General features: G+C 43.4%; 1 protein-coding gene across 2 annotated transcripts in view; it reads left to right on the top strand.

Annotated features, from left to right (window-relative positions):
- Positions 1–26047, top strand: part of STARD9 (StAR related lipid transfer domain containing 9) — a 327608-nt gene that overhangs the window by 169191 nt on the left and 132370 nt on the right. For both annotated transcript variants that reach the window (XM_069208915.1, XM_069208916.1), the window contains exons 7-10: positions 4222–4334; positions 18727–18796; positions 20496–20568; positions 23492–23559. In XM_069208915.1, coding sequence (XP_069065016.1) covers positions 4222–4334; positions 18727–18796; positions 20496–20568; positions 23492–23559 — 324 coding nt within the window. The remainder of the gene's footprint in view (positions 1–4221; positions 4335–18726; positions 18797–20495; positions 20569–23491; positions 23560–26047) is intronic.

Here is a 26047-nt window from a genome sequence, read left to right as displayed (position 1 = left end):
TGATGCACATCACACATTGCTCCCTAGATGCACAATGCGCATTGCTTTCCTGATGCACATCGTCCATTGCTCCCTAGATGCACAATGCCCATTGCTTTCCTGATGCACTTTGCCATTGCTCCGTGGATGTGTACAAATTGATCATTGCTCTCCTGATGCACATCATTCATTGCTCTCCTAATGCACATCACCCAATGCTTTCCAGATGCACACCACCAGTTGCTCCCTAGATGCACAATGCCCATTGCTTTCTTGATGCACTTCACCCATTGCTCCATAGATGCACAGTACTTATTGCTCTCCAGAAGCACATCACCAATAGCTCCCTAGATGCACATTGACCTCTGCTGCATAGATGCACATCACCCGTTGCTCCGTAAATGCACAATGCACAATGCCCATTGCTCTCCCGATGCACATCGCCGTTGCTCCATATATGCACAATACCTAATGCTCTCCTGATGCACATCGTCCATTGCTCCTTAGATGCACAATGCACATTGCTTTCCTGATGCACATCATCCATTGCTTTCCTGATGCACATCGTCCATTGCTCCCTAGATGCACAATGCCCATTGCTTTCCTGATGCACATCATCCATTGCTCCCTAGATGCACATTGCCCATTGCTTTCCTGATGCACTTCGCCCATTGCTTTCCTGATGCATATCACCCACTGCTGCATAGATACACATCATCCATTGCGACCTAGATGCATAATGCCCATTGCTCTTCTGATGCACATCGCCCATTGCTGTCCTGATGCACATTGCCATTTCTTGGTGAATGCATACAAATTGACCATTGCTTTCCTGAAGCACATTACCCATAGCTCCCTAGATGAACATCGACCACTGCTGCATAGATGTACATCACCCATTGCTCCCTAAATGCACAATGCCCATTGCTCTCCTGATGCACATCGCTGTTGCTCCCTAAATGCACATTGCCCATTGCTCTCCTGATGCACATCGCCGTTGCTCCCTAAATGCACATTGCCCATTGCTCTCCTGATGCATATCACCCATTGCTTTCCTGATGCTCATTGTCCATTGCTCTCTAGGTGCACAATCCCCATTGCTCCCCTTTTGCCCACATCCATTGCTCACCTGATGCACTGCGCCAATTTCTCCCGTTCATCATTTTTTATTATGTTTTTCTTATTGTGTTTTTAAATTTTGCTTCGTTTTATTATTCCTCATAGTTTTAAAGTCAGCAAATCTTGTAAAGGTTTTAATTAACCCTATAGAGAATGATAGACTAATAAATACTTCCTCCACTGCTGAACACTCAGGTTTTCCCCTGGTTGACGCTGCTCACTTCTCCTCTGGTGTGCATCACTCCGTGCTCCCATGGTTCATACCACCCTCCACCCTCTTGCTGCATGTCGTCTGGTAGTCCCTAGATGAACAACACCCATTCCATGATACACAACTCCCATTGCTCCGTTGATGCACACCGTCCATTTCTGCTCCAGGGTGGATCACTCGCTTCTCTCCTGGTGTCTGTCAGTCAGGGCTCCTGTGGTGTATAGCACCCTTCAATCTCTTGCTTCATGCCACCTGTGGTCCCCGATACACATCACTTGTTTCTTATCGTCCTGTACTACCCAGGAGCATAGCCTGGTCAGTGAATTTGTGGACGCAAAGGGGGAGGGAGCTTCATATTTCCCGACAATCAGACTGCCATATAATGTTTAAACAAATTATACGAGAAGCAGGGTGCATGAGAGGGGCTTTCGGGTCAGTGGAAATGGAGAGGCATGCGGATTGGTAGGAGTACTAAGAGAGAAAACACAATATTTTGTAAAATAATCAATATTTTTGAGGACTTTCAAAACTAAGAGGGAGAGATTGTGTGTGCGTTTCTGTCTGCGTGTATACAAAAAGTCCTAGTGAAATCCAGCAGACATCTCACCATACCCAACTGAAACCACCTGTACCCAACTATTTATCAGAAAATACATTTATTAGGGGGGTGTAACACCCCAAACTCCCCTCCTCCGAAGCTTCGCCCCCGGTGGTTAATGTACGTTGTAATGAGGGAATCACTCCGTTCAGCCACAGTGCACCGGCACACAGGCATGGTCCCTGCAACCACGATCTCTTCTAATTCCACCTCTGGCGCAGACTATTTGTTTGGTAGCAGAGAGAGGGTGGAAGGGCACATGTCACCCATAGTCAGGTCTAACTAGGTGATGTTCACGAGGAGCACTGGCAGATTTTCCTCCTTAACCCCGGTCCCTAAAAGATGCCCATGAGTCGCACTCCGGCCGGAGACAAGGACGAGGAAAAGGCAGTGCTTAATGGGTGAAAAACATTTCGCAGATCCAAAGTTTTTCTTCAGAGCCCACAGTGGATGTTGGGTTTGCTGACTGCCAAGGCTGCCTGCTTTTATGCTTCTTTGTTACGCCACTTCCTGTCGTTTTTCCTTACTCTTGTGAGTTATTTTTCAACCCTTCTGTCTCCTTTTGTCACTCCTTTCCTGTTTTTTCCTCTTTTTTTCTCTCTTTTTCTCTTGCTCTGCATCAAAGTCTGCCGCTGGAAATGTCCCTTTAAAGATGAGTGCCCCTGTCCCCTTATTAAATGAAAGGGTGAGGAAGGGACACTATAGACCACTGTGTGCAGTTCAGACATTTTTGTCACCTGCTGAACTAAACCACCCAGGCAAAAATTACACAGGGGCTTGTAAAATACAAGATTGGGGGTGGAGGTGGGGTGGGAGGGGTGAGAAAAAAAATTGTTTCCAGTGACTATTGACCCTTGCCTGAACAGAAAAACTGTCTAGGCAACTGATTTTAATTTTTTCTGCTACTAATGCAGTATTTTTGCTTAAATCAATCTTTTCAGTGGTCTTTGAAAGGCCTGGGGCAAAAAATGGAGGAGCCTCTAGACGCTTCTTCCTTTTTTTGCCAGGTGCCAGAAGCACCTGTTACTAGGTATCGAAAAAATGTACTCCAGGGAAAGAAAACGCAGACTCTGTCCCCATCTCATGGTAAGGCTACGTAATCGGATTATTTAGTAAAGATGGCAGGCTTGCTTTCATCTGAACAACTGTATCTACAAACAAATGTTGTTTAAACAATAGGGGACGTGGGCCCAGGGCGTAATGTCCCCTTCGTTCGCGTTGACCATGTGGTGGCCCTGCTACTAATGTATTTGGACACATTTCACAAAAGGCCTTGAATATTTGCTCCTCTCTTTGGCATACTTTTCTGCCTTTTAGGGTATTCACAACCTATTGCAGGAAAACTCCTGAAAAACACCAACAGTTATTGACCTCCCATAGTAAACACTACTTCACAAAATGTACCCCACTTGAGTAAATGATGCTGAATCGTGCCTTTGCAAGGCTTGCTTTTTATTGTTTTTTTTATTATTCCCCCTGGACTATCCCCTCGGGGAAACTCCAATGAAATACTGGGGTGCTACCATTCCTATTTCCCACCCAGAAGAAGGATATAGTCATGCCATACATCACAGCAAAGTTGCTGGGGCTTGCTTCCAATGAGGGAATCTAGCAAAAATGTTTGTAAAGACCCACAAGCCTACGAATTTGTCAGTGTTCACCACATTTTAAATAGCTATCACACCCCAATTCCCACCCTTAATCCTAAACAAACATCAGTTTCCACTGCTTTAAGTGCAATTTACAATCATAAAATCATAAATCAACGTACAATCAGAAAGTTACAAAAATTCTAGTTTTGTGAATTAGGATGCACAATTTACTACCATACCTGTATTTCTGAGGACTTGGGTTTCACTTAGATGTGAAAATGTATTTGTGAATGAGGTGTTCTGTTTTCTTCCACCTGTGTAGATGTAGATTTTAAGTTCTGCATTAGGTGTCTGATAGTTGGCTGAGGGCATGTTGCTGTTGGCCAAAGTTCAATGAAAATTGTTGATAATTAGCTGCCTCTTATCAGAATGGACTTTGATCAGTACTTAGCACTTCTTTCTAAAACTTCTTTATTGGTGTTCAAAGTGTCAGAAATATTCCATGTACACAGACATGGATGTGCATAAGTCAAGTCTCCCACTGGTTGCTGCACCCCCAAAATGCCTCCAATATTTTCTTTATTCATTGCCTTTAAGGTTAAAAACTGCAGATGTTATGGGGCAACAACATTGTTTACCTGACATGTATCTGTATAACATTTATCTGTATCCTAAATATTCCTAAAACTTGTAAATTAATTTTTGTATAATATTGTCATCAGTTTCCTTGAAATTTACAATGAACGGGTCCGGGATTTGTTAAAGCAATCAGAGCGGAAGAAGCCATACACTCTCAGGGTCCGAGAACATCCAGAGAAGGGCCCGTATGTTCAAGGTGAGAGAACCCCTTGTTGGGATATATGCATTCATCTCATAGCCATGCTTCTGCTAAAAGGGGAAATAATAACTGTAACCTTTAAACTGGAAATTTGTAGCCAACAAGCAGTTACTGCTGTAAGATTTTAGAGAAAGTGCAACTTAACGATTAAAAAACAGTACTATAATTTCACCATGAAAAATATTTTTGGTAATGGGATGGTGGCACACTCAGTCAAAAACCTATTTGGTACAATTCTTGGCACTGGTCATTCATTAAACCCTTTTTTCTGAAATCTGCAAACACCCTTCTTGGGAGGTATTTGTATATAGTGTTGCAAGCTGATTGCCAAAGAGAGACAATATATTTGTTCCAAAAGCTAATTGAAACTAAGCCATGAATCATAACAAATGAATCAAAGTTGCAAAAGATGTGTTTCAGGTCACAAACTAATGATGTTTGTCCTGACGAAGTTTTTCACAGAAGTATGTACACCAAATCTTGTTGTCATTTCTAAGCTTGATTTTTGTTGTTGGTGTTGAACTAATCAAGAAGTAGGTTAACACGTGTACATCACACATTTAGGTAAGTATTGGAAAGACGGATAGGTACCTATTGTCATGTTGATTTGTTTTCCTCTTTTAAAAAATATAGGGGGTTATTACAACTTTGGAGGAGGTGTTAATCCGTCCCAAATGTGACGGATATACCACCAGCCGTATTACGAGTTCCATAGGATATAATGGACTCGTAATACGGCTGGTGGTATATCCGTCACTTTACCATCACTTTTGGGACGGATTAACACCTCCTCCAAAGTTGTAATAACCCCCATAATATTTAAGGATCTTAAAATGTGTGTATAAAGGTGTATCTGTCCTTTTGCAGAGTAAATACAAAATAAATAAAAAATAGAACGAGTTAAAGATGTTAGAACCTAGATTGGAATTGAAAGAAATATCACAGAATCACTCAGAAACACACAGTGGGGCTTTCCTAAGTTCCTAGAATATTGTCTCTTCTCAACTCTGTTGTTAGGAAGATGACTCATTTTCAAGTTAACAAGAAGTATTTTGTGATTCAGAAACTAGCCTATGCTGCAATACTTGTTTGATGTTTTTAATTGAGTGCGGTGCTATAACTGTATGTAAGACCTACTATAGGCTACGCAAGACCGAAAGATATTTACATCTTGTCAGTCAAATATGACCTTCATTTTTTGCAACAATTCTTCATCAAATTTAGCTCTATGAAAATGAGCAAAGCAAACACCCAAGAAGAAGGCACAGTGGTAGTTATTGCTCTAAAGGCCCGGCAACTTTGTGACTTTTTAGAAAACTAGTGACTGATATTAAAGGCAGAGCTCTGAAGGTTCTGAGTACCATTTGTGAGCACTAATGGAGTGCTGCTACACTATGAAATAAAATAACAAGAGGGAAGTCAAGCAGTGACGGAGAGGGGGGGTCAAGCCAGAATGGAATGCAGGCAGGGTGAGAGGAGCGGGTAGACTAAGCCTGCAAAACTTTGATGTATTATGGAGTGCTACACTATAAAAAAATTTAAAGTGTGCTGCAGTCAAGAAGGTGTACTTTGTCCATGCTCCACGAAACCTGACATAGGCAGGAAGAGAACCGAAAGGCAAGTGGTGCTGACCAACGAGGAGCGAGGAAATGAGAGTGACATTGAAGCTAGCCAATGGTAAGTAATTAAAGAGTGCTACGCCATTTTTTTTATTTTTTTTATTTACAAAAGGTTTGCAAGCGACAATACATTATCTGTGACAGCCGAGACCTAAAAATCGCTGTAAACATGGATTGTTTTTTTCTGAAATGAGCTTCGGCCTTGACCATAAGCACTTAATGCTGTAGAAGTGGGTGCACCAGAGCCCAGCCAAGAATGACCTCTGACTCTAAGAGCCCGTACACAAGCTGAGCCCTGAACATATCTGGCATGTAAATCATGCAACAAACATAATGATAGATTATGAGAGGTGTATATCTTAACATGCAGAAGTGCTTCGTCTTGAACATCATATTATTAGCAAAGTATTTATTCGAAGTGAGAATTTTTAATCATGAACTGAGAATCATTATTGCTCCCACCTTGGTGACAATACTATTACTTAACTAAGACATAACACATACTGTATATGGCCTAAATTGTTCTTATATAATGGGTAACATTATAGGCCAGTAAATCAGACACGAGAAAGATATTTTGTACAGCGCACACCCTGAACTCATGTATTTGAAGGTCCTCTTATATGTGATAAAGAACAAAAGGGGCAGGGCAGTGAAATATACTATTTGCCTAGGATCTCACAGTTTGGTCAAGCAATAAAACCAGGTTTGGTCTCAGATTTTGCTGCGTCGCGCTTTGTAACTCGGCTACTAGATAGGCATCAATTTAGACATCAAATGTTAACGTTTTGCCCTTAATCTGAGGAGGTTTAGACTAGAGCTTGGGTAGCAGGCAGAATCCAAGTTTTATTTTAGGTGGTTTTGCAGAGAGACGACCTTGCCTGAGGACATTAGAGTGCTTCTCAGCTGACACAGGGTACATGGCACTTAGGGGGTCATTCTGACCCCGGGCGGGCGGCGGTCGCCGCCCGCCTGGAGGGAACCGCCATTTGGCCGCCCCGCTGGGGCCATTCTAACTTTCCCGCTGGGCCGGCGGGAAAGGGGCCTGCAACACAGAAGCCGGCTCCGAATGGAGCCGGCAGTGTTGCAGGTGTGCGACGGTTGCAGTTGCACCCGTCGCGCTTTTCACTGTCTGCTACGCAGACAGTGAAAAGCAGGCTGGGGCCCTGTTAGGGGGCCCCTGCACTGCCCATTCCAGTGGCATGGGCAGTGCAGGGGCCCCCAGGGGCCCCAGGACACCCGTTCCCGCCAGCCTGTTCCTGGTGGTAAAAACCGCCAGAAACAGGCTGGCGGGAAGGGGGTCAGAATCCCCATGGCGACGCTGCTTGCAGCGCCGCCATGGAGGATTCGCCCAGCCGGGGGAAATCCAGCCGGAAACCGCCGGACCCGGTTTTCCGACCGCAGCTTTACAGCCGCGGTCGGAATGGGCTATGAAGCACCGCCAGCCTGTTGGCGGTGCTTCAGTCATCCGTGCGGGTCAGAATGACCCCCTTACTGTTTTCAGCTCACGTACATTTGATGAGATTCACAGGATGCTGAGCCCAGGCTGGGCTTTGATCCCGGTTCCCCGTGATACATGGTCGGCATCTGTAGCCACTACACCACATCGTCTCTCGTAAAAGCTTGCCTTGTTTTGGGCTCAAGGTTCCATGATGCCCTTGAGCTCAGTCAGAGCCAGGCAACCTTTAAGTGGCCCGTCCACCTCTGATGGCGTCACAGTACTTCATAAAACCGAAGCTGATGGTTAAGTCTTTGATCTACTTCTGGCGCATGTTGCTTGTGTGCTGATAGAATGTGGTATCTTTATCTCCTCATTCGGATCAGAGTGCCAGGGACGCGACGAGACGATGGTTGTTTTTTTCCTGGGCAACTGACTGTTATGTTTATCCTAGAAATAAATGGAAACCAAAGTATTTGAAGAGTGTTTGTTACCACACCTGTTATAAAACTGATGTCATCAAACACAGCAACATTCTAGAAGGCCAGTTGTTGGTGATTGTTAGAGATGCAGGGCTGAGTAAAGAGACCTATGTTTTTTTCTCTACACTAAGGCACTTGGCATGGGCAGTGCAGGGCCCTCCCTGACCTGGCCAGCATCGTCAAAATTTTACTGTTTACTTTGCAGACAGTGAACATTGGGAGGGTGCTGGTGCACCCTGCGTACTACAGCATTGCCACCAGCCTTATTACGAGCCGGAGACAATGCTGTAGGCCGTTTCCCGCTAGGCCAGCGGGAAACTAGGAATGGGCCTGGCGACGAGGCAGCTACAATGGTGGCAACCTTCCCGTCTGAATCGGCCGCCGAAATCGTAATGAGGCCCTAAATGCCCCATTTAACAGCAATACTTGACCTGCTTAAAGACATGGTCAGAAGTACCTGTATGCAGCATAATGTACTGAACTCACTGAGATTGCACATAGGTGAACACTCTAGGGTCCCACCCTACATCCACGCTGTTGCATAAGTGTAATTTGTGACAGTTAGGAGTAAAGGTGGCAAAAGGTTTCTTTTCTTTTGTTACTGTAATCCGTTCGAAGGGGAGCAAGCATTTTAAGGAGGCCAAACAGAGGTGAGTAGATCGAGGTTATTAACATTGTGTGACCGAACAAAAGACGTATGGGGCCAGATGAATATTGCACCCAACAGGAAGTAAATAAGTCACATTTTCTAATATGTTCTAGGATAAATGTGGTGATCAGAGGTGTATGGCCTACATTTCTAGTCTGTCTAGTGGAGCCTCTATGAGTTAAGGGCTGCAAACCTACAAAGAGACAATTTATAGGATTTTAGCCATTTATTAAGCATGTCTATTACGCAGGGGTCGAGTAAATATGAACTAACAGGTACAGAGAAATAGTTTGCAGAACCATTTTCATAGATCTAGTAGTTTACTTTTTTCAGTTCAGTTATTGCAGTTATTTCTGTCAAATTTGGCTGAGGTTTCCCGGAAAAACTGATTGAGCATCTGGAAAAAAGTTGCTATCACTCTCCCACTAAAGATGTCTCTGTGAACTCCGGCTTCAATCTGATACAGCCGTATGTGTGCATCTGTCACTAGGGGTTGATATATCATCAACCTATCTACATCTCAACAAACAATGGTAGCGAGGGGAATGAGGGTGAGGATGCAGCAAGAACAAGAGGAGTCACCAGTCAGGGTCCACATGTCGAGGGGGAATCCTGGATATGGAGTTGCTTGACAAGGAGGGTGTTCAGCTTGTTCCTGAAGAGCAGGGTTGAGCGATCATGCCAGATCTGGGTAACAAAGGACCTCTAGATCCCGGGAGCTGCTCAGATGCTTGCAGGGGGCCCATATGATCCCTGGTGTTCTGCGTTAATGTTGGCTGAATCAGAATTAATTTGTAATGAAAATGTAGATTTATATATAGCGCTGCTTATCACCCATGAGGGTCTCAAGGCGCTGTCCATGCGCACAGGGAGATTAAGTGATTTGCCCAGATTCGCAGTCCGTTGTGACGAGGCTCGAACGTGGATCTCCAGCTCCAGAGGCAGTCGCTCTGACCGCTGTGCTACATCTTTTGTACTAGATGCCGTCTTGTTTGATCATGGATTCACCACCTAGTTTGGAATTACCCCTTCCTACTACCTTTTAGATCAAATATAGTAGTAAATGTTTTATAACACCTACTAGGGCACACAAACAAAAGTTATAGTGAGTTCCACATCCTCATGCTCATTATTCATAGAATTTTACACACACAAAATTCACTTACAATATTGGAGAATCCCACCAAAAATCTAGGGCTAGGTCCGGAAATAGATTTCTTATTTTTCCAACTTCTGCTCTGTTAGATTAGCCTAAATTCCTACACTTTAGATTCAGAGGGGCTAGAAGGCTAATTCATAAGAATTGTCAATTGGAAATTGAAACCTGTTCTGGGCTTTCCGAGGAGGCTGTGGGATTTGGCTAAATTGGTGACTTCTGAGAAAGACCCTGGACAGTCTGAACAAGCCAATGACTTATCAGATTCTCCATATCATCTTCGATGAACCCTTGTGTTGTTTTAATTCTCGGTCTGATTACCTCCAGCCTCAACTATGCACTACTGTACGTTTTTAAAGATGTCCTACCTTAGGATGTGCCTGGACTTCTCATCTCAAAGCAGTGACTTTTATCACAAAACTAAAGGTGTTGTAGATCTGTTTGACAATTCCTCTTTGTGTTGTTGTTGAAGTTTCTGTTTACAGCCAGGGTTTGGCATTCAAAAGTGGTCAGGCGTACATGTCAACTTCTGCTAAATTTGATTTAATCTCGGTTTAATCAAATGGATTGCCAAAAAATATATATTAAAGAAATTATGTAATTACTATAGAGTCTAAGTTTACGTTTCATGCTTCATCCTAGTTAATGATTCCTGCTTTACCAGATAAGAGATAAAGGGCCTGATTTAGGACTTAGCAGTCGGGTTACTCCATCACATTCGTGACTGATATCCCATCTGCCGAAATATAAATCTCATAGGATAGAATGGGATTTAGATTTCGGCGGATGGGCTACCCCTCACCGCTGTGACGAGTAACCTGTCCACTGAGTTCTAAATCTGGCCCAGAGTTTTTCCAAGATTCACAGTTTGGTCAGAGGGGAATCCGGGATTACATGGTAGGTCTCCAGGCTCCATAGCTAGCCATGAGTCTCTAGGCCAAGCAGCCTCCTAAATTCACTATCACCAAACATCTTTGTGGGACATGAGTCGCGAGGCACCGTTGTCCTCCCTTTAACTGATGAATGCCAGATAGTAAAGCGTTTACTTTGGGGCACTTACACAGGGTGTGGTGAACAAGTATTGCAGATTCCAGGAGGGCTCTAGTTTCACTTATTTTTAGGGTCGAGCCTGCGTTGCATGCGCTCGCGTATCGCAGCGAGACTCTTTTGTATTTAGAAAAGGTCTCGGAGCCCTGTCAACTTCATGTCAGTGTTTTTTATTGGTTCATGGGCTTCCCTAATAAAATCTGCTTGCTTTCATTAGTCGAAGGCACCCATATGTCATGCCTTTTCCGGTGGCAAGCCCTCCTCGAGCGCAGCGACCAAGTACAGAAAACATGCGCGGCTCGCTGTTTTCCATCGGGCTGGTGGACTTCTTTTTCTCTAATTTACGAGCGATCTCGCTTGGCAGAAGTCGAGCGCTTTACATACTTGAATTCACTTTTTCGGGTTGTGTACATAAATGCACCTTTGCCCGATAGGTGAAAAGTCGGGTTAAGAGTTTACAACGCGATCAGCTCTAACATGAGCAAACGCGAAACCTGTTGCATTGTAAGTGCTTGTTATTTTATTGGGGGTGTTCTTGAAACGCATTTTCAACCCGGGGGGGGAGGTGCAGAGGAGGCTTTACACAGCCTGAGAGTGTACTAGCCTCGTGTGCCTGGTTATACGTGTTGTGCAAACCTGTTTACACGGATCACGATAGAGTGAGAGCTGATATGTGGGTCATAGGTCACAAAAGGGCAGAGAGGTTACATGGCCCTAGGAGTGTCATTTGTGTGTCGTTTGTGTTTCTAATGTGGTGCAACTTGAGAAGAGTAAATGTTTAACACCAACCTTTACAGGGGTGGTGACAGGTGCATAACATACACTGCAGGGGCCCCCATTGTTTAGGGAGCCCCCCCAAACCGTCGGGCCCTCATTCAGAGGCCAAGGACAATGAATATCTGTGAGATACGAGAGAATTAAGGGCCCCTCATTTCATTCTGCTGGGGGTCCCCATCATTTTGCGTTATACTACTGAGTAGCGAGTGTCTGCAACTCTAGACACGAGGACCGCCGTGTTTGAATGGCACAAGTGTGCTTGTGCAAGGACCCCTTAACGTATTGAATAGCACACATGCTTGTGCAAAGACCCCTCAAGGTACTGAATGGCACATGTGTGGTTATGCATGAACCTCTCAAGGTATTGAATGGCACACATGTGCTCGTGCAAGGACCCCTGTGCTTGTGCATGGACGTTTCCAGGTTTTAAGTGACACACATGCTTGTGCAAGGACCCCACAATGTATTGAATGCCACATGTATGCTTGGGCAAGGACCACTCAAGATATTGAATGGCACTTGTGTCCTTGTGCAAAGACCTCACAAGTTATTGAATGACACACATGTGCTTGTGCAAGGACCTCACAAGGTATTGAATGGCACTTGTGTACTTGTGCAAGGACCTCTCAAGGTATTGAATGGCACACATGTGCTCGTGTAAAGACCCCTCTGCTTGTGCATGGACATCTCCAGGTTTTAAATGATACACATGCTTGTGCAAGGACCCCACAATGTATTGAATGCCACATATGTGTTTGTGGAAGGACCTCTCAAGGTATTGAATGGCACATGCATACTTGTACAAGGACTCCTGAAGGTATTGAATGGCACATATGTGTTTGTGGAAGGACCTCACAAGGTATTGAATGGCACATGCATGCTTGTACAAGGACTCCTGAAGGTATTGAATGGCACATATGTGTTTGTGGAAGGACCTCTCAAGGTATTGAATGGCCCATGCATGCTTGTACAAGGACTCCTGAAGGTATTGAATGGCACATATGTGTTTGTGGAAGGACCTCTCAAGGTATTGAATGGCACATGCATGCTTGTACAAGGACTCCTGAAGGTATTGAATGGCACATGTGCTTGTGCAAGAGCCCCACAAGGTACTGAATGGTCCTGCTTCGGAAGCCTCATTTGTCCCATTTAAATTTGTTTTAAAATCCTGTGGTGCTTTCCTAGAACTCACCATTAGACTTAATTTGAGCGTTATTGACAAGTGATGCTCTTTGTAATACCAATGATAGTGAAAGTAAGACATCTGATTTCTGCTTCTCCAGTAACATTAGTGGACAGTTTGTTTTGAATCCGTCCATCCAGGTATCACCGTACCAGGACGGGATAGGGTTACCTATGATGAAGCAGCCACAAAAGAGTAGGAGGAGTACTGTATCCCTTGGGACTTTGGTAGTGATTTTGACTGCAGCAGTCGTTGTGAGATACACTCTGTCGTGAATACACTCTGCAGCCGTGAAAGAGAGTACGTCGCAGTCAGACCCATGTGCCACGGAAAGAACAAACATGTCTGCAAGCTCTGCTGTTGGGTCCAACACAGTGCTTAATTTGTGCTTGTTGGTTCCGGTGCTGAGCACCGGCACTTATTTTTGAGGGCCGGGGCTTATTCTTCTGCCTCAAGCGTTTGCTGTGAGTAAAAGACACATATGGGACAGACAGAGGAAGGGAAAAACAAAAATGCTTCACAATGGGAGAAAGTAGAAAGCTGCAAGGGGCAGGGAGTGGCTTTATATGGATTGAAGAGGCCCAAGATGGCTTCAGAATTACGCCGCCTCAGTATTCCGTGTTCACACATTTAATTGCAGCAGCCGCGTGTTTAAGAGGAGGGCTTTGGGCACCGGCACCTTTTTATTTACAAATTAAGCACTGGTCCAACATGTCTCAGCGATTTTTATGCAGATTTTCAGATTTGAGAACAGAAAAGGCGTCTCTTTCCCTTTGGCTTGAAATCCACCATGTGACGGAGAGAGACATACCAGCGTCGTGGTATGAATAGAAAGTATTGTGTGAGGGTCAGTCGGTGGCCTCTGTGGCAATATGAGCGGAGTGGAGGATTCCAGCTCGGAAACAGACGGAGCAAATTCAAAACTGAGCGTAAATATTGAGATATTCCCCAAAAAGTAAAAATCATTGTCTCAGCTGCTGAATGCCTAAAGCAGACTATCTGCTTGTGATGTTCTGTCTGAATGGCACTTGTTTTCATTGTGTAACCGGTTTACTTCATTTAGGGAACTAGAGAAGGGAGAGAAAGAGGAGGCAAGTGAACAGGGAAATGGAGCTCAGCTGGAAGGGAGATGGGCGAGCTCATACCTCTGACATGTTATTAACCTGCAACTTGGGGTTCGAATTATATGAACTATGCATAATTTGCAGCCAAATGACTGGCGCCCATTTTTCGTTTCACATTTCTGAACACGCTTCTACTCGTTCCCCCGCCCCAAAGCATGACAGCAGTATCACAGTGAGGAGCCCAGAAAAGGGCCAAACACGTCTGTAATTGTCGAACATCAATAACCGAAAGTAACTTTGGAAAAGTCACTCTGCCTGCAGATTGTGAGATCATGTTGATCGTTTGCTTGATATTGGACTTGGAATTTGCATACTCGTGGTGCCCGTTTCAACGTTGATCCTGTGATAAAAGGCTTCCTGGGGACTATTTAGCGGGGAATTGGCCTGGTGAATGTTCCATCTGCTACAGAAAGCACATTAGAATGACACCAGAACCCATTTTCAGTTTATTACAACTCTCCTCTCACTTATTGGCCAGCAGAGGGCGCACTAACGCCTACAAACTGGCCCAGATTGTACCCCCATTGCTGGCCCCCATTGGGCCTGATTCCCAATTTTTTTACGCCCTTATTTATTTTATTTTTGAACCAATTTTATTAGTTTCCATTATGATGTATAATACATATTATCTTTATGGATGGCAATATGCACATTCAGACAGAGATCATGGTTAGATGATAAACAGTGTAAGAGCTGCTGGTTCAAATTATAAATGGTAAACCCAGAGGTCTCCAAACTTTTTAATGCCGCGCCCCCCCAGTTGAAAAATAAAAATCTTTGGGCCCCCCCTTAGAATTTTTCACAATTATTTTATAAACATGGCAATGTTTAAATATGTCTAAACCTATTTAAACATTGCAGTTAAGTACTGTTACCTTTTTAAACTGCTATAACATGCTTCTGCTTCAAACAAAGGCCTGTTATCTGTATAATATTTATTTTGGCCAGAGTCTGGGGCCCCCCCTGGGATCACTTCAGGCCCCCCTAGGGGGGCCCGCCCCCAGTTTGAAGACCTCTGGGTTAACCAGTAACACTAGAACTTCACAGATCACAACAATGATAGTCCCGCGTTCCCGGGCAGGTCATCCACGCAGGCCGCGCCTCCATTCATGAGCCCCTCTTCATATTCCCGGCCGGAACGTGCTATGCAGCCTATTCCCCTGCACTAAGACCACATATAGTTTCAGGTTCTCCGGTGTGTGCAGTTCTGGTCTATGGAGGGGGAGATCCAAGATCTGCCAGTTGAGGGGGTCTATAGGGCACTGGTCAAGCCAGCGGAGGGGAAGGAAGCAGGGGGGAACTCCCGTACCTATTCCACAAGTGCTTCTGAAATGTGTGCAGTTCAGTAAGTAGATAGTCCAGCAGGTGACAATTGGGATCCTGCTTCGTCTCCTGACCTCTCCTCTCTGCAGTGCAATCGCCTCATCCCTACTCCACTTAAGCATTGCTGCGCACCAGTGGCGCAAGGGCGGGAGGGTACGTGCCTTGCAGTGCACAACTATGGAGCGCCGTGCCATGAGGAGAGCGAGGAACTGAGTGGTCGCCACCTGTGTTTGGTTCATTTGAATGTGCCCAGCAGCACCCCTTCTATGTTGTGAATTCCTCCACAGCATGTCACTTCCGTCAGTGCCCCCGCCAACCCTTGCCAAAGGCCTCTGGCCAGCGGGCAGTTCCAGAACATGTTAGCCATATCTGCATGTGGTGCGCGGCACCGGGGGCGTACAGGGGAGGTTCCGAATGTGCTGCACGGTTGTGCAGGAGCGAGGTAGGTTCGGTGTTGTATGGTGTGTTGTATGTATTGGAATTTCGCACTCCGAGACATCTTACTCGGGTAGTGTAAAACTTTCTCCCGGTCCTTGGGTGTTTTAGGGCCTTAATAAGTAGAACTTGGATGTGCAAAAAACTGACCTGCAGCTGGGCCCTACATTAGGTTGCCCCTGGCCGGTATTTTACGGACTGGTAAATTTGTTTTTTTAGGAAGTTGGCAACCCAAGAAAATCTGATTAGGATTTGAGGCCCGAGTTAGAGTTTGACGGACAGTTACTTACTCTGTCCCATATCTTACAGGCATGCATTGTTATGGCAGTAAAAGTAAAAACAAGCATTTGCAATGCTATCGGTCTCGCATTTGTGAAAGTTAGAGCTCTTGGCGTTGAGAACGGCATTTTTTCTTTTTACTTGTGTCTTTTTTTAATGCAATGGAGTGATGATATTTGCATAACGCTATTGCCAGTCGTATGACGTTGCGGTGCTGGAGATCCAAAAATGGGAAATAGGTTATGAGGGAGGGAAGACAAGAGTAATATGTTGGCTGAAAAAAAAAAATAAGTAACAACATCCTGGAAAAAGCAAACACTCATTGAGAATGCACGATTAAGGAAAGCATGTGAAATGTAAGCAGGAACAACATGGTTACGTTAATGCTTTTACACTTCTAATATGCTGGCTGAAAAAAACTGCAACATTTACTGTTCTAATGTGCACGAAGCAGGAAAAGGGTACAGTACCACAGGCTGTCCCTAGATCAGTGGTCTTCAAACTTGTTAATGCCGCGCCCCCCCAGTTGAAAAATAAAAATCATTGGGCCCCCCCTCAGAATTTTTCACAATTATTTTAGAACGATGGCAATGTTTAAATAGGTATAAACCTATTTAAACATTGCAGTTAAGTACTTTTACCTTTTTAAAACTGCAACAACATGCTTCTGCTTCAAACAACGGCATGTTATCTGTATAATATTTCTTTTGCCCAGAGTTTGGCGCCCACCCTGGGATCACTTGAGGCCCCCCAAGGGGGGCTCGCCCCCCAGTTTGAAGACCTCTGCCCTAGATGTTCAGTGGGACCTCTTCTGGCCACATAAGGTACTGCACCATGCAATTTTCAATTCAAAACATTCCCAATGACTTTTAGGTGCCATGCTGAAAAATGAAGCATGGCGCCCGTTTCGAGAAAAGTTTTATGCTGTGCATGCAGGTTATTAGGGGTGCAGGAGACGAGTAATATGCTGGCTGAAAAAAAAAAGTAACAACATCCTAGAAAAAGCAAACGCTCATAGAGAATGCAATATTAAGTAAAGCATGTGAGCTGGTAGCAGGAACAAAATGGTTACGTTAGCTGAGAGCGCAAATGCTCTGCAAATGAAAAGTAAAGCTTTGCCGAACACGAGTAGGAAAGCAAGAAAAAAAAGTCCCCCAAAGAACGGATAAACACGACAAAACTTAATTATACAGTAGTTATTCCCTGCTCTCAAAGAGAAAAAGGAGGGACAAAGAGACATGACTGACCTCTAGCAAGCAAATAATAAAAAGGCTTTAAGTCCACAGAAGTGTACTGAAAGTATACAAGTGGTCTTACGCTTATGCTCAACCTAAATGTAGACAAAGCAGTACATATAGGTATTTTCCCATTTGAAATAGCCATCTAAGACAGCAAACAAATGAAGAAACCAATAAGGAATTGTTCCAGAGATGGCGAAACGATTTCTTAAACCTTAATAAAGCAAACAAAGGCATAATTGCAGTGTTCCAAAAGAATACTGAGAATTTTACACACACTCTTTTTCACCTACCAGTTCTTGGCTCTTCCAAAACAGAAAGTTGTAAACAAATGGACTGTAATTTTTTTTGAGGAAGGTGGCAACCCAAAAAAATCTGATTAGGATTTGAGGCCTGAGTTAGAGTTTGACGGACAGGTTACTTACTCCGTCACAAACGGACGGATATCCCGCCAGTCTCATTACAAGTGCCATAACATATAATGCAATAGCTTTAAATCAGACCCATGGTAAATATTTCTGCGTACAGATTGCACAGTGTACTGAACCTCTCACAGTGGTGTCATTAGGTGTAGGGGAGAGAATAGAACATTTAGATTGCAGGGTGTGTGGCGCCCAAGAAAGATGTGCTAATTATCCAATAACTTGTAGGTTTGCTTGTCACAAAGATTGTCCCACCCTGGAAGCGGAGGCAATTTTACTCTTGTACAAAAACGCAAAATTGGCATTGCAAAGCAGTCGATACATGTACATATTTCATGGAGGATGTAAAGAGGGGGTTCTCTAAGGCAAAAAAACTGTTTGCCTAACAGAGAAATAACATTAAAAAAAATAAAAGCTCTGTTGTACACTTCTACCATGCGGAAGGTAGAAACTCTGCTGGTATCTATGTACTGAGGACAATAACTGCCTGTCCAAATCATCGATGTTTGTAGTGCTCTGTGTGTACATCTATGGAGTTAAAGACACGCAAAAATATGTAAATCTGCGCAAATTGTGGCCCTGTTCTTAGACACTAATCTGGTAAATGCTGATTAATTTGCAGGTGGTAACTGTACTTTTTTCTTTCAAGGTGCTTCTGAATAGCTGTAGATTCATGTATGCTTGGTTCAAGATGAACCCTTGCTTTTTCCATACAGGAAGTTAGTCTACACCTGTCTTTTATTGTTATTGGTCCTAAGCAGTGTTTTGTGTACAAATAGGCTATTTCATTTCAGGAGTAGAGGAGACCAGGGCACTCGTGTTGAGGCTATTGTTGCGTAAGATCATTTCCAAAAATGCCTCCTGAGTATCTGCACAGGATGTCCAGTGCCACTGGATTTAAAAAGTCTACTCTCTGGATGCAGAACACAGAGCTACACTTTAATAATCAGCTATGCAATGGAAAACACAATGGGAAAAAAGGAACAAAAAAAAAAGGAAAACAAGAAAAAGCCGACAAAGGTCAAAGAGAGAAATTGATTATCCTATAAATCCGGCATTGATCCAGACCTCCCAGGCCTATGACGGTTACCCTGATCTAGATGAATTGGTGGAACTTCAAATATGTTGAAGATATTTCGATGCACACATTGACTTCTGTTTATAGAGAGGTTCTTTTCCGTTTAGTTGACTTGTCTGCATTCCTTGTCCTTCACCAGGTTTGTCTCAGCACGCCGTCACAGACTACAAGCAGGTGGTTGAACTGCTGGAGGAAGGCATTGCAAACAGGTGGGAAGCCCACATATAGTCTTGTATTTTTTTACGTTTCTCTCCAAATCTTATTTGTTTTTTTTTTAATTAAAGTTCATTTTAGCACTTATAGCATCATTTAGATCCTGGCGGGTGGCTGTCACGCTGTTCGAAATCCTGGATGGAGGAATTTTTAAGTGCTTCTGCAGGAACACTTTCTGCAAAAATGGCAATGCTAACGAAGCTGCAGTCTTGTTTTTGTAGAATTAAAACCTATCTTGTTATGCTGTGTCATGCGGAGCTAACTATCACCCGGAAGGGTATCCTGGCGCTGAGGAGGTAAGAGTCTAGGCACACCCAGGCTCTAGTGGGACTACTCGAAATGCCAGGTCTTCATTTCTTGTGGAATTCAAGACGTGAGGAGGAGGCTCTTATGTGTAGCAGCAGATCGTTCCACGCTTTAGGAGCGATGTACAAGAAGGTTTGACCACCAGATCTGTTTTTCTGTATGCATGGGATTTATGCAACCTAACAATAAATAAATGTCTATGATGCACCAGGAATTTTCTCCCAGTTTGAGTGGGACATTTTTACTTTTTTCTTGATAGTTCCCAAATACCAATGTAGCTGCTTGCTATAATTGCTAGAAAGAGAAAACTATTGGCCCTTTTTTTATAGTTATGACGTTTCACTCAAAGATTTAACCTGCCACAAACAGGTGCAAAACCTGATGGCTAATGCCACATCTAAACAAACATTTGCAATGCATTAGATCTTGCATTAGCGAGAGTTAGAGCTGTTGGAGTTGTAAATGATAATGACAGCCTCGCATTTGGGACCTTATAAATTTTAGCCATGCAGCACATTAAACCTTTATCAGAGATAAACTGTGTTTGTGCATTCATACATATGGCATTAGACTGTAATGGTCGAAACAGGCCCCTACAGAGCACTACAGTAAAAATAGCATTTGGAAGAAACATGGTCATGTAACCATTTATTCAACCCCTAGAGGGCATTATCACATAAAGAATGATAAAGAACATTGCAATGTAACCACAAAATCAGCCCCTTGAGGACATAGTGTATTACACATTTTCAGGCCTAGCAGACCTTTCAAATATAATTTATCTGTGAGGTCAGCAGCACAAGGATGCAGTGCTGCAAGTCGTTATTAGATGTCCCTGTAGAGTCAACAGCAGAAGGTGCAGTACCACTGGTTGTGGCTAGATGTCCCTGTAGAGTCAACAGCAGAAGGTGCAGTACCACTGGTCGTGGCTAGATGTCCCTGTAGAGTCAACAGCAGGAGGTGCAGTACCACTGGTCGTAGCTAGATGTCCCTGTGGAGCCAAAACCATTCAGAGTACAGTGTCACAGAACGCTGCCAGAACTTCTGATGTCAAAAGCTCAGAATGTCCCCCAAACCCAAAAGCAACTGGAGAAGTACCAGGTCCTCAGGGAAATGGCTGAAAAATTAGACATGCTGCACATTTAACCTTTATCAGAAATAAACTGTGTTTGTGCATTAGCCGAAGGTGCCACATTTCTACATTATATTACGGTCATACTGGTGCAAGCTTACTTTCAAATGAAATTTTGACTATGCACATAAACTTCTTAATCAAGAGGAATTGTGCTTACTACCCGCAGTAGGCCTATGAATTGATTGAATGAACCCCCTGCCTAGAGTAACATGAATACAGTCTCTTCATTATTTGTTCTCTCTTCTCATGTTCAGAATTACAGCAGCGACGCATGTTCACGATGCCAGCAGCCGATCTCATGCTATCTTTACCATCCACTACACCCAGGTTGGTATTTGGACTTGCCTTTTCCACGTGGCCATTGTCCTCCGTCCACCGTTTGTATTACATTCATGTTTAGCCTAGTTTAAAAAATAAGCATTGGCAAAGCTAAGAGGTCCCAGTTCTAAAACGTACTGGCCAAGCCAATGTATGGAGTGCTTATAGTAAAGGAAAAAAAGTAGCTCCCTGACTGCAAGGAAGGTCAGGAGTGGAAGGATACAAGTCAACCAATCAAAACTAATCAAAACACTGTGGGATCAAAATGCTCCTGAGTGGGATAAACATATAAATAGGGAGGGAAGTCATTGCAGCAGCAGCAGGGAAGTGAGATTAATAACAAAGCCACACAATCATAAGCAAAAGGCTGACCTGAAGCTCAAACTATGTATTCTGGAAACAGTAGTTCTGGCCAACAGACAGCTATAGCTGCCTGTATACGAGATCTGAAAAGTGGAAGAGAGTTAAGTCTGTCTTTGTTACCTATTGATGGAATGTCCATGTGTTAAATCTCTGTCTCCACCTGGATTTGGTGCACTGGCCAAATACTGTAGATGTCGATTTGTAGTCCTTTAGAAAATGGCCTGACAGTCATTTGTCAATTAGCAGGGTGAGCAGCACAGACGTGAGCAATTCTAGATGCTTGCTAATGTATATTTTTGGTTTTTTTGTTTTGATACTTTTTATGTTCTGTAGAGTGTCTACTGATGAGCATAGAAATGTTAACAGTAAAAAAGTATGAATTATTTATCGCTACTAAATGACAAGTTGATGCAATAGTAAATGCTCAGATAATTGAACTTAGTTTAATGACAAGTGCATTAAAGGCACTTTCCAGTTGTGTTTGGTGACTGTCAGGGACAAGCCCTCTGCACCTGTGCAGAGAGGAAGATGTAGCGTTACGGCCAGAGCTGCCGACTTTGGACCTAGGAAACCAGGTTAGAGTCTTGGCTTCGGCTCTACATTGTGTGATTCTGGGCAAATCACTTATTCTCCCTGTGCCTACTAAAACAAAAATGAATGTATCCTCGTGTAATGTAACTGCTGCTCGTGTAAATTGTTACAGTGCCTTTGGGTCGAATTCATGGTATATAAAACTGCAACTGGTGCCTCTGTCCTACTGGAAGTCAGAACATTTAGGACAGTGAGTAGCCCTTCTGTACTTCCCCAACTCCTTTCACTTTGGGGTACCCAGTAAACAGATCTGTCGGGGAGAGGTTGCATGAAGGGTCTGATTGTTGTCACCTTCCAAGGAAGAAGGAATCAGTGTCCTGCCTTGCAGGGGCTCTCTCTGGCCTGCCCTTTGACCTACCCCTGGACACTTGGAGCTGGACTAGAAGATAACAAACACAGAATAACATTACAAATGTGTTATGTAGTTGGGTAATCTGTGTGTATTCAGTCACTGACATTCTCCACCTTGTCTGATGCATGCCCCATCCTTAGTTGGTTCATTCTTTCTTACATATAAATCTTTTATTTCGGTTAATTAAAACCATATAAGATAAATCAACCAGACATTTAAAACAATACAACTGTTCCAGCAATTCATAGCACAAAGTGTGGTAAAAAAAAAAAAAAACATATCCTTTACACTACCTATTGCTAAAATCCTAGGAGTTCATTTAAAAATATAAGTTGGGACTAGAATGGGTGGATTAAACAGGGGTTCATAAATTTCATTTGAGTTTCAGTTGGTTCATTCTGTCCACTAGAGAGGACCGGATTCGGAGACTTAATCAATATTATGAACTATATCACCTCGGCGAGACCCTCGCGTCTCATCTTTTGTGCTGCAGTATTTTGTTCTTCATTGGAAATGTTCTAAGTTAGTTTTCTATGTGATGGCGTCAGTGCGCATGCCAGGTGAACCATCCTCTAACGCGTTATACTCTTTGAGTGTAAATCCTCCACCGCTGACCCGTGTGTGGCCAACCTGTTGTGGTTCCCACTGGGTATTACTGAAAAACTTCTAGTTCTAAAAATAAATACTTTGAAAAAGTAACCCTTCCCAAAGTGCTTGTTCCCAAAAGTAATTGAATTAAGGACAGTGTTAAAGGGGTTCTAAAGCTATGGGCTAAGAGTATACAGTATGGCAGAGGTTATAATATACAGTTAAATGTAGGGGGTTAGCGGTTGGTGCTAGGGGGACAGAGTTAAGGGTTTGGGAAATAGGGTTAGGAACTGAGGGTATACATGTTGTAGATGTGGATTTAAAATAGTAAATCTATACCTACCTCTCTATATTTCCCTGTACCATAGAGTGGTGGTTGGTGTACTGTAGTAGACTGCATATTAATATGATATTCTGTCAGGGCTCTTCTTATCACCGGTGGCAAAAAAGAACTGTGGAGGGAAGGTGATGCTTATGTGGGCGTTGCCTGGCAGAGGGATGCCGGTGGCACTGATGTGGACTGGCAGTGCATGGTTTATTACTGTAACTGCGCATATCACTACCAGAGGTGTAGCATAGTCAGTAAGATTGGGGGGGGGGCATCATATTTCCGAACAACCACGCTGGCGTATAGTGTCAAAATGCATTGTACGAAAGCAGTGCACATGAGAGGGGATAAAGGGAGACGAATGTTGATTGGTAGGAGTACTAAAGGAGCAGAAATACAATATTTTGTAAAATAACCAACCGTTTTAAAGGAGAGAAGGAGAGGGTTTGTGTGCGTTTTTGTTTGTGGTTATGTAAAAATTCCTTCTCGAATCCGACAGACACCTCACCATATCCGACTGTAAGCACCTGTACCCAACTAGTTTCCAGAAAATATATTTATTAGGAGGGTGGAACACTCCAAACACCCCACCTCCCCCTGAAGCTATGCCCCTGATCAATACATTAGGTGTAGAAGACTAAAACAGTGTTATCCTATTCTACTTGAGCACAACTGATTTTCACAAAGACTTTAAACATATATTTTTTCAGGCCATACTGGAGAACAATCTTCCCTCTGAAATCGTGAGCAAGATCAACCTGGTGGACCTGGCAGGAAGGTAACGGCACTAAAAGGAGAGGGGTTGTGGTACTGTAATTATACAGCAGACGGCAGAAAATCTGCAGAAGCTATTTCACCACTTTGTAAAACTGATGTTTCTTGTCACTGCTGTGCTAATTACTGCCTCTTTTCACATGGTAAATTTCATTAGCAATAGCTTTTAGGTCAAAGCCTACCAGACAGTGCAGCTGTATGATTGCAAAGACGTATTGGGCACTAGCTGAAAGCTTCCCTAGGAATGCATTCCGTCCATTGCTTACCATTGGCTTTTTGTTCTGTAACTCTAATGTGAACTCTAATATGCTTGCTTTTGATTTGCTGGCTGTATTTGTTTCAGGGTGTGCAACATGTCTTTGTCCCTCCCATGGAGCATAGCCTGTATACCACCTCTCTGACTGGTTCCCTGTATTCTTCCATAAGGGCTTGTTTTATGGGGACCCTTTTTTTCTTTTTCATCAGGCACTCTGAGAGTACATGTGTTTTCAGTTGTCTCTAATGTATGCTAATTCAGGAAGCAGTAAACATGCTTTATTTCTTTGAAAAGGCTCCCTGCCTCCTATTGTCCTGCTTGACTGACTCTACCTAGCACTGCCACTGCCAGTTCATCAGTCTTGCATGTCTGTGGGGAACAATGTTCTCTCTATGAGCTTGTTTATTTTGGTCAGTGCTTTTTACTAATAGCATACATTAAATAATCCTCTTCCTGAATTTTACACCCATGCAATAGACACTGGAAGAAGGGGAGTGGCCTTTACATTTTGTTTTTATCTTGTCAGATGTGCTGTGCGTTCAAAGACAGAGGTCAAATGTTAGGCCATGTCTTCTGAGGGAGGCTGATATTTACTTTTCTTTCTCTGACTGCAAAGTGTGCTGCATAATTTTATCAGTAAAATTGTATGTCTGTGCTAATGTAATGATAGTAACTTTAATAGTAAATGTGTTGTCTGTCATGGCAGTGTGCTACCACACCATGCATACTCCAGTCCGCTCTACTGCAGTCTATGTCAGTCCACGCTATGACACTGTACACTACTCTACGCCCCTCCACTCTACGACACTCCACGCCACTTCACTCTGTCATCCCACCCTATGCCACCTTCCACGCCACTCCACAACACTCTGTACCACTCCACTCTTTTACACTCTGCGCCACTCCACGCCACTCTCTTCTATGCCACTTTGAGCCATGCTGAACAGCATTGCTAAAACACACAGGCATTCACATAGCCAAGAGCTATTGGCTTTGTCAATGCTTGTACCTTTAGCGCTCGAGATGGTATTTAAACAGAATATCAGAAACTAAACTATTGTAAAAGAAAGTATCATGTCAAGAATATCGGGGACCAAAAAATTGTGAAGGTAAGTTCCTATAGGTAAGCAAACTTTTACTCTATATATAACGCCACATAAATGTACCTTGAGGATATATATATATATATCTTCACGGTACGTACATGTGGAGTTAAGAATAGTAAATGTATACTTATCTCATTGCACTTACCTTCTCGATATTGTGTTCTCGATATTTTTGACACAATATTCTGTCCTCACAATATTTGTTTCTGATATTCTGTCATTGATCCCTCCTTCGAGACGCTATGGAGCATGACGCCATTTTGCAACTCTGTGAGTACTGTTGCCCCATTCATTGGTGCTCGGTTCAGTTTACACTGGGTTGGCTTGTCTCATTACATAATCAGGTTGGTTGTTGACATAATCAGGTACAAGTGGCAAAGCTGGGAGGCCGGCTGGCCGCAGGGTGGCAGTGTAGCACACGATATTTAGCAATGTAATGAAACAGTGTCTATGTCTGGAAAGGGCAAGCCCAGAAGGGTTTTGGGGGGGCAACAGAACTATAGTTTAGAACGCCAAACACCACAGCTCTTAATAAATTTTGCAGCCAGGATTTGAACAAATTGCCAAAGAGAGCATCTTCGCGTAGGGAAGTCTGTATTTTCATATACATCGTTATCATTCGTTTTAAGTAACATCTAATATTGCCTGTGCTGAGAAATGGCAAAAGTGTGAATGAAACGCTATATACAAAAGTATTTTTTTTTTATTAAGTAATGCATGGGAGCCTGTAATATCCGCCTAAAACGCTGCCTATAAATCTCTTCCGACAGTTCACAAGACATTACTGCTCGACTGTAATAAGAAAATGACATTGCTACTCTACTGTAATAGATTATTACAGTTCAGCTGTGACGTCACAATGCCTGCAGCCAGACCCAGCAGAAAGTGTGAGGCAGGTTTCCGTCCAGATGTACAACAGCTGCTTAATTATCTTGTCCTTTCCGTTTGAGCTTTTATTCTCTGTAAATCGCCTTTATTGGCTGAGTTTATGCACTGCTGCAGTTCACTATCGGAAAGCAAGAACCTGTGTAGACGTCGATACACGTTTTAACCCACAGTCAGTTGTGATACTGATTTAAACTGTGTACCCAGTGTGTTTGCTGCTGGTAACAGGATGCGACATCCTTTTC

This window comes from Pleurodeles waltl, chromosome 9 (genome assembly GCF_031143425.1).
Source record: "Pleurodeles waltl isolate 20211129_DDA chromosome 9, aPleWal1.hap1.20221129, whole genome shotgun sequence".
NCBI classification, from domain to species: Eukaryota; Metazoa; Chordata; class Amphibia; order Caudata; family Salamandridae; genus Pleurodeles; species Pleurodeles waltl.
This window is presented reverse-complemented; position numbering and strand designations above follow the sequence as displayed.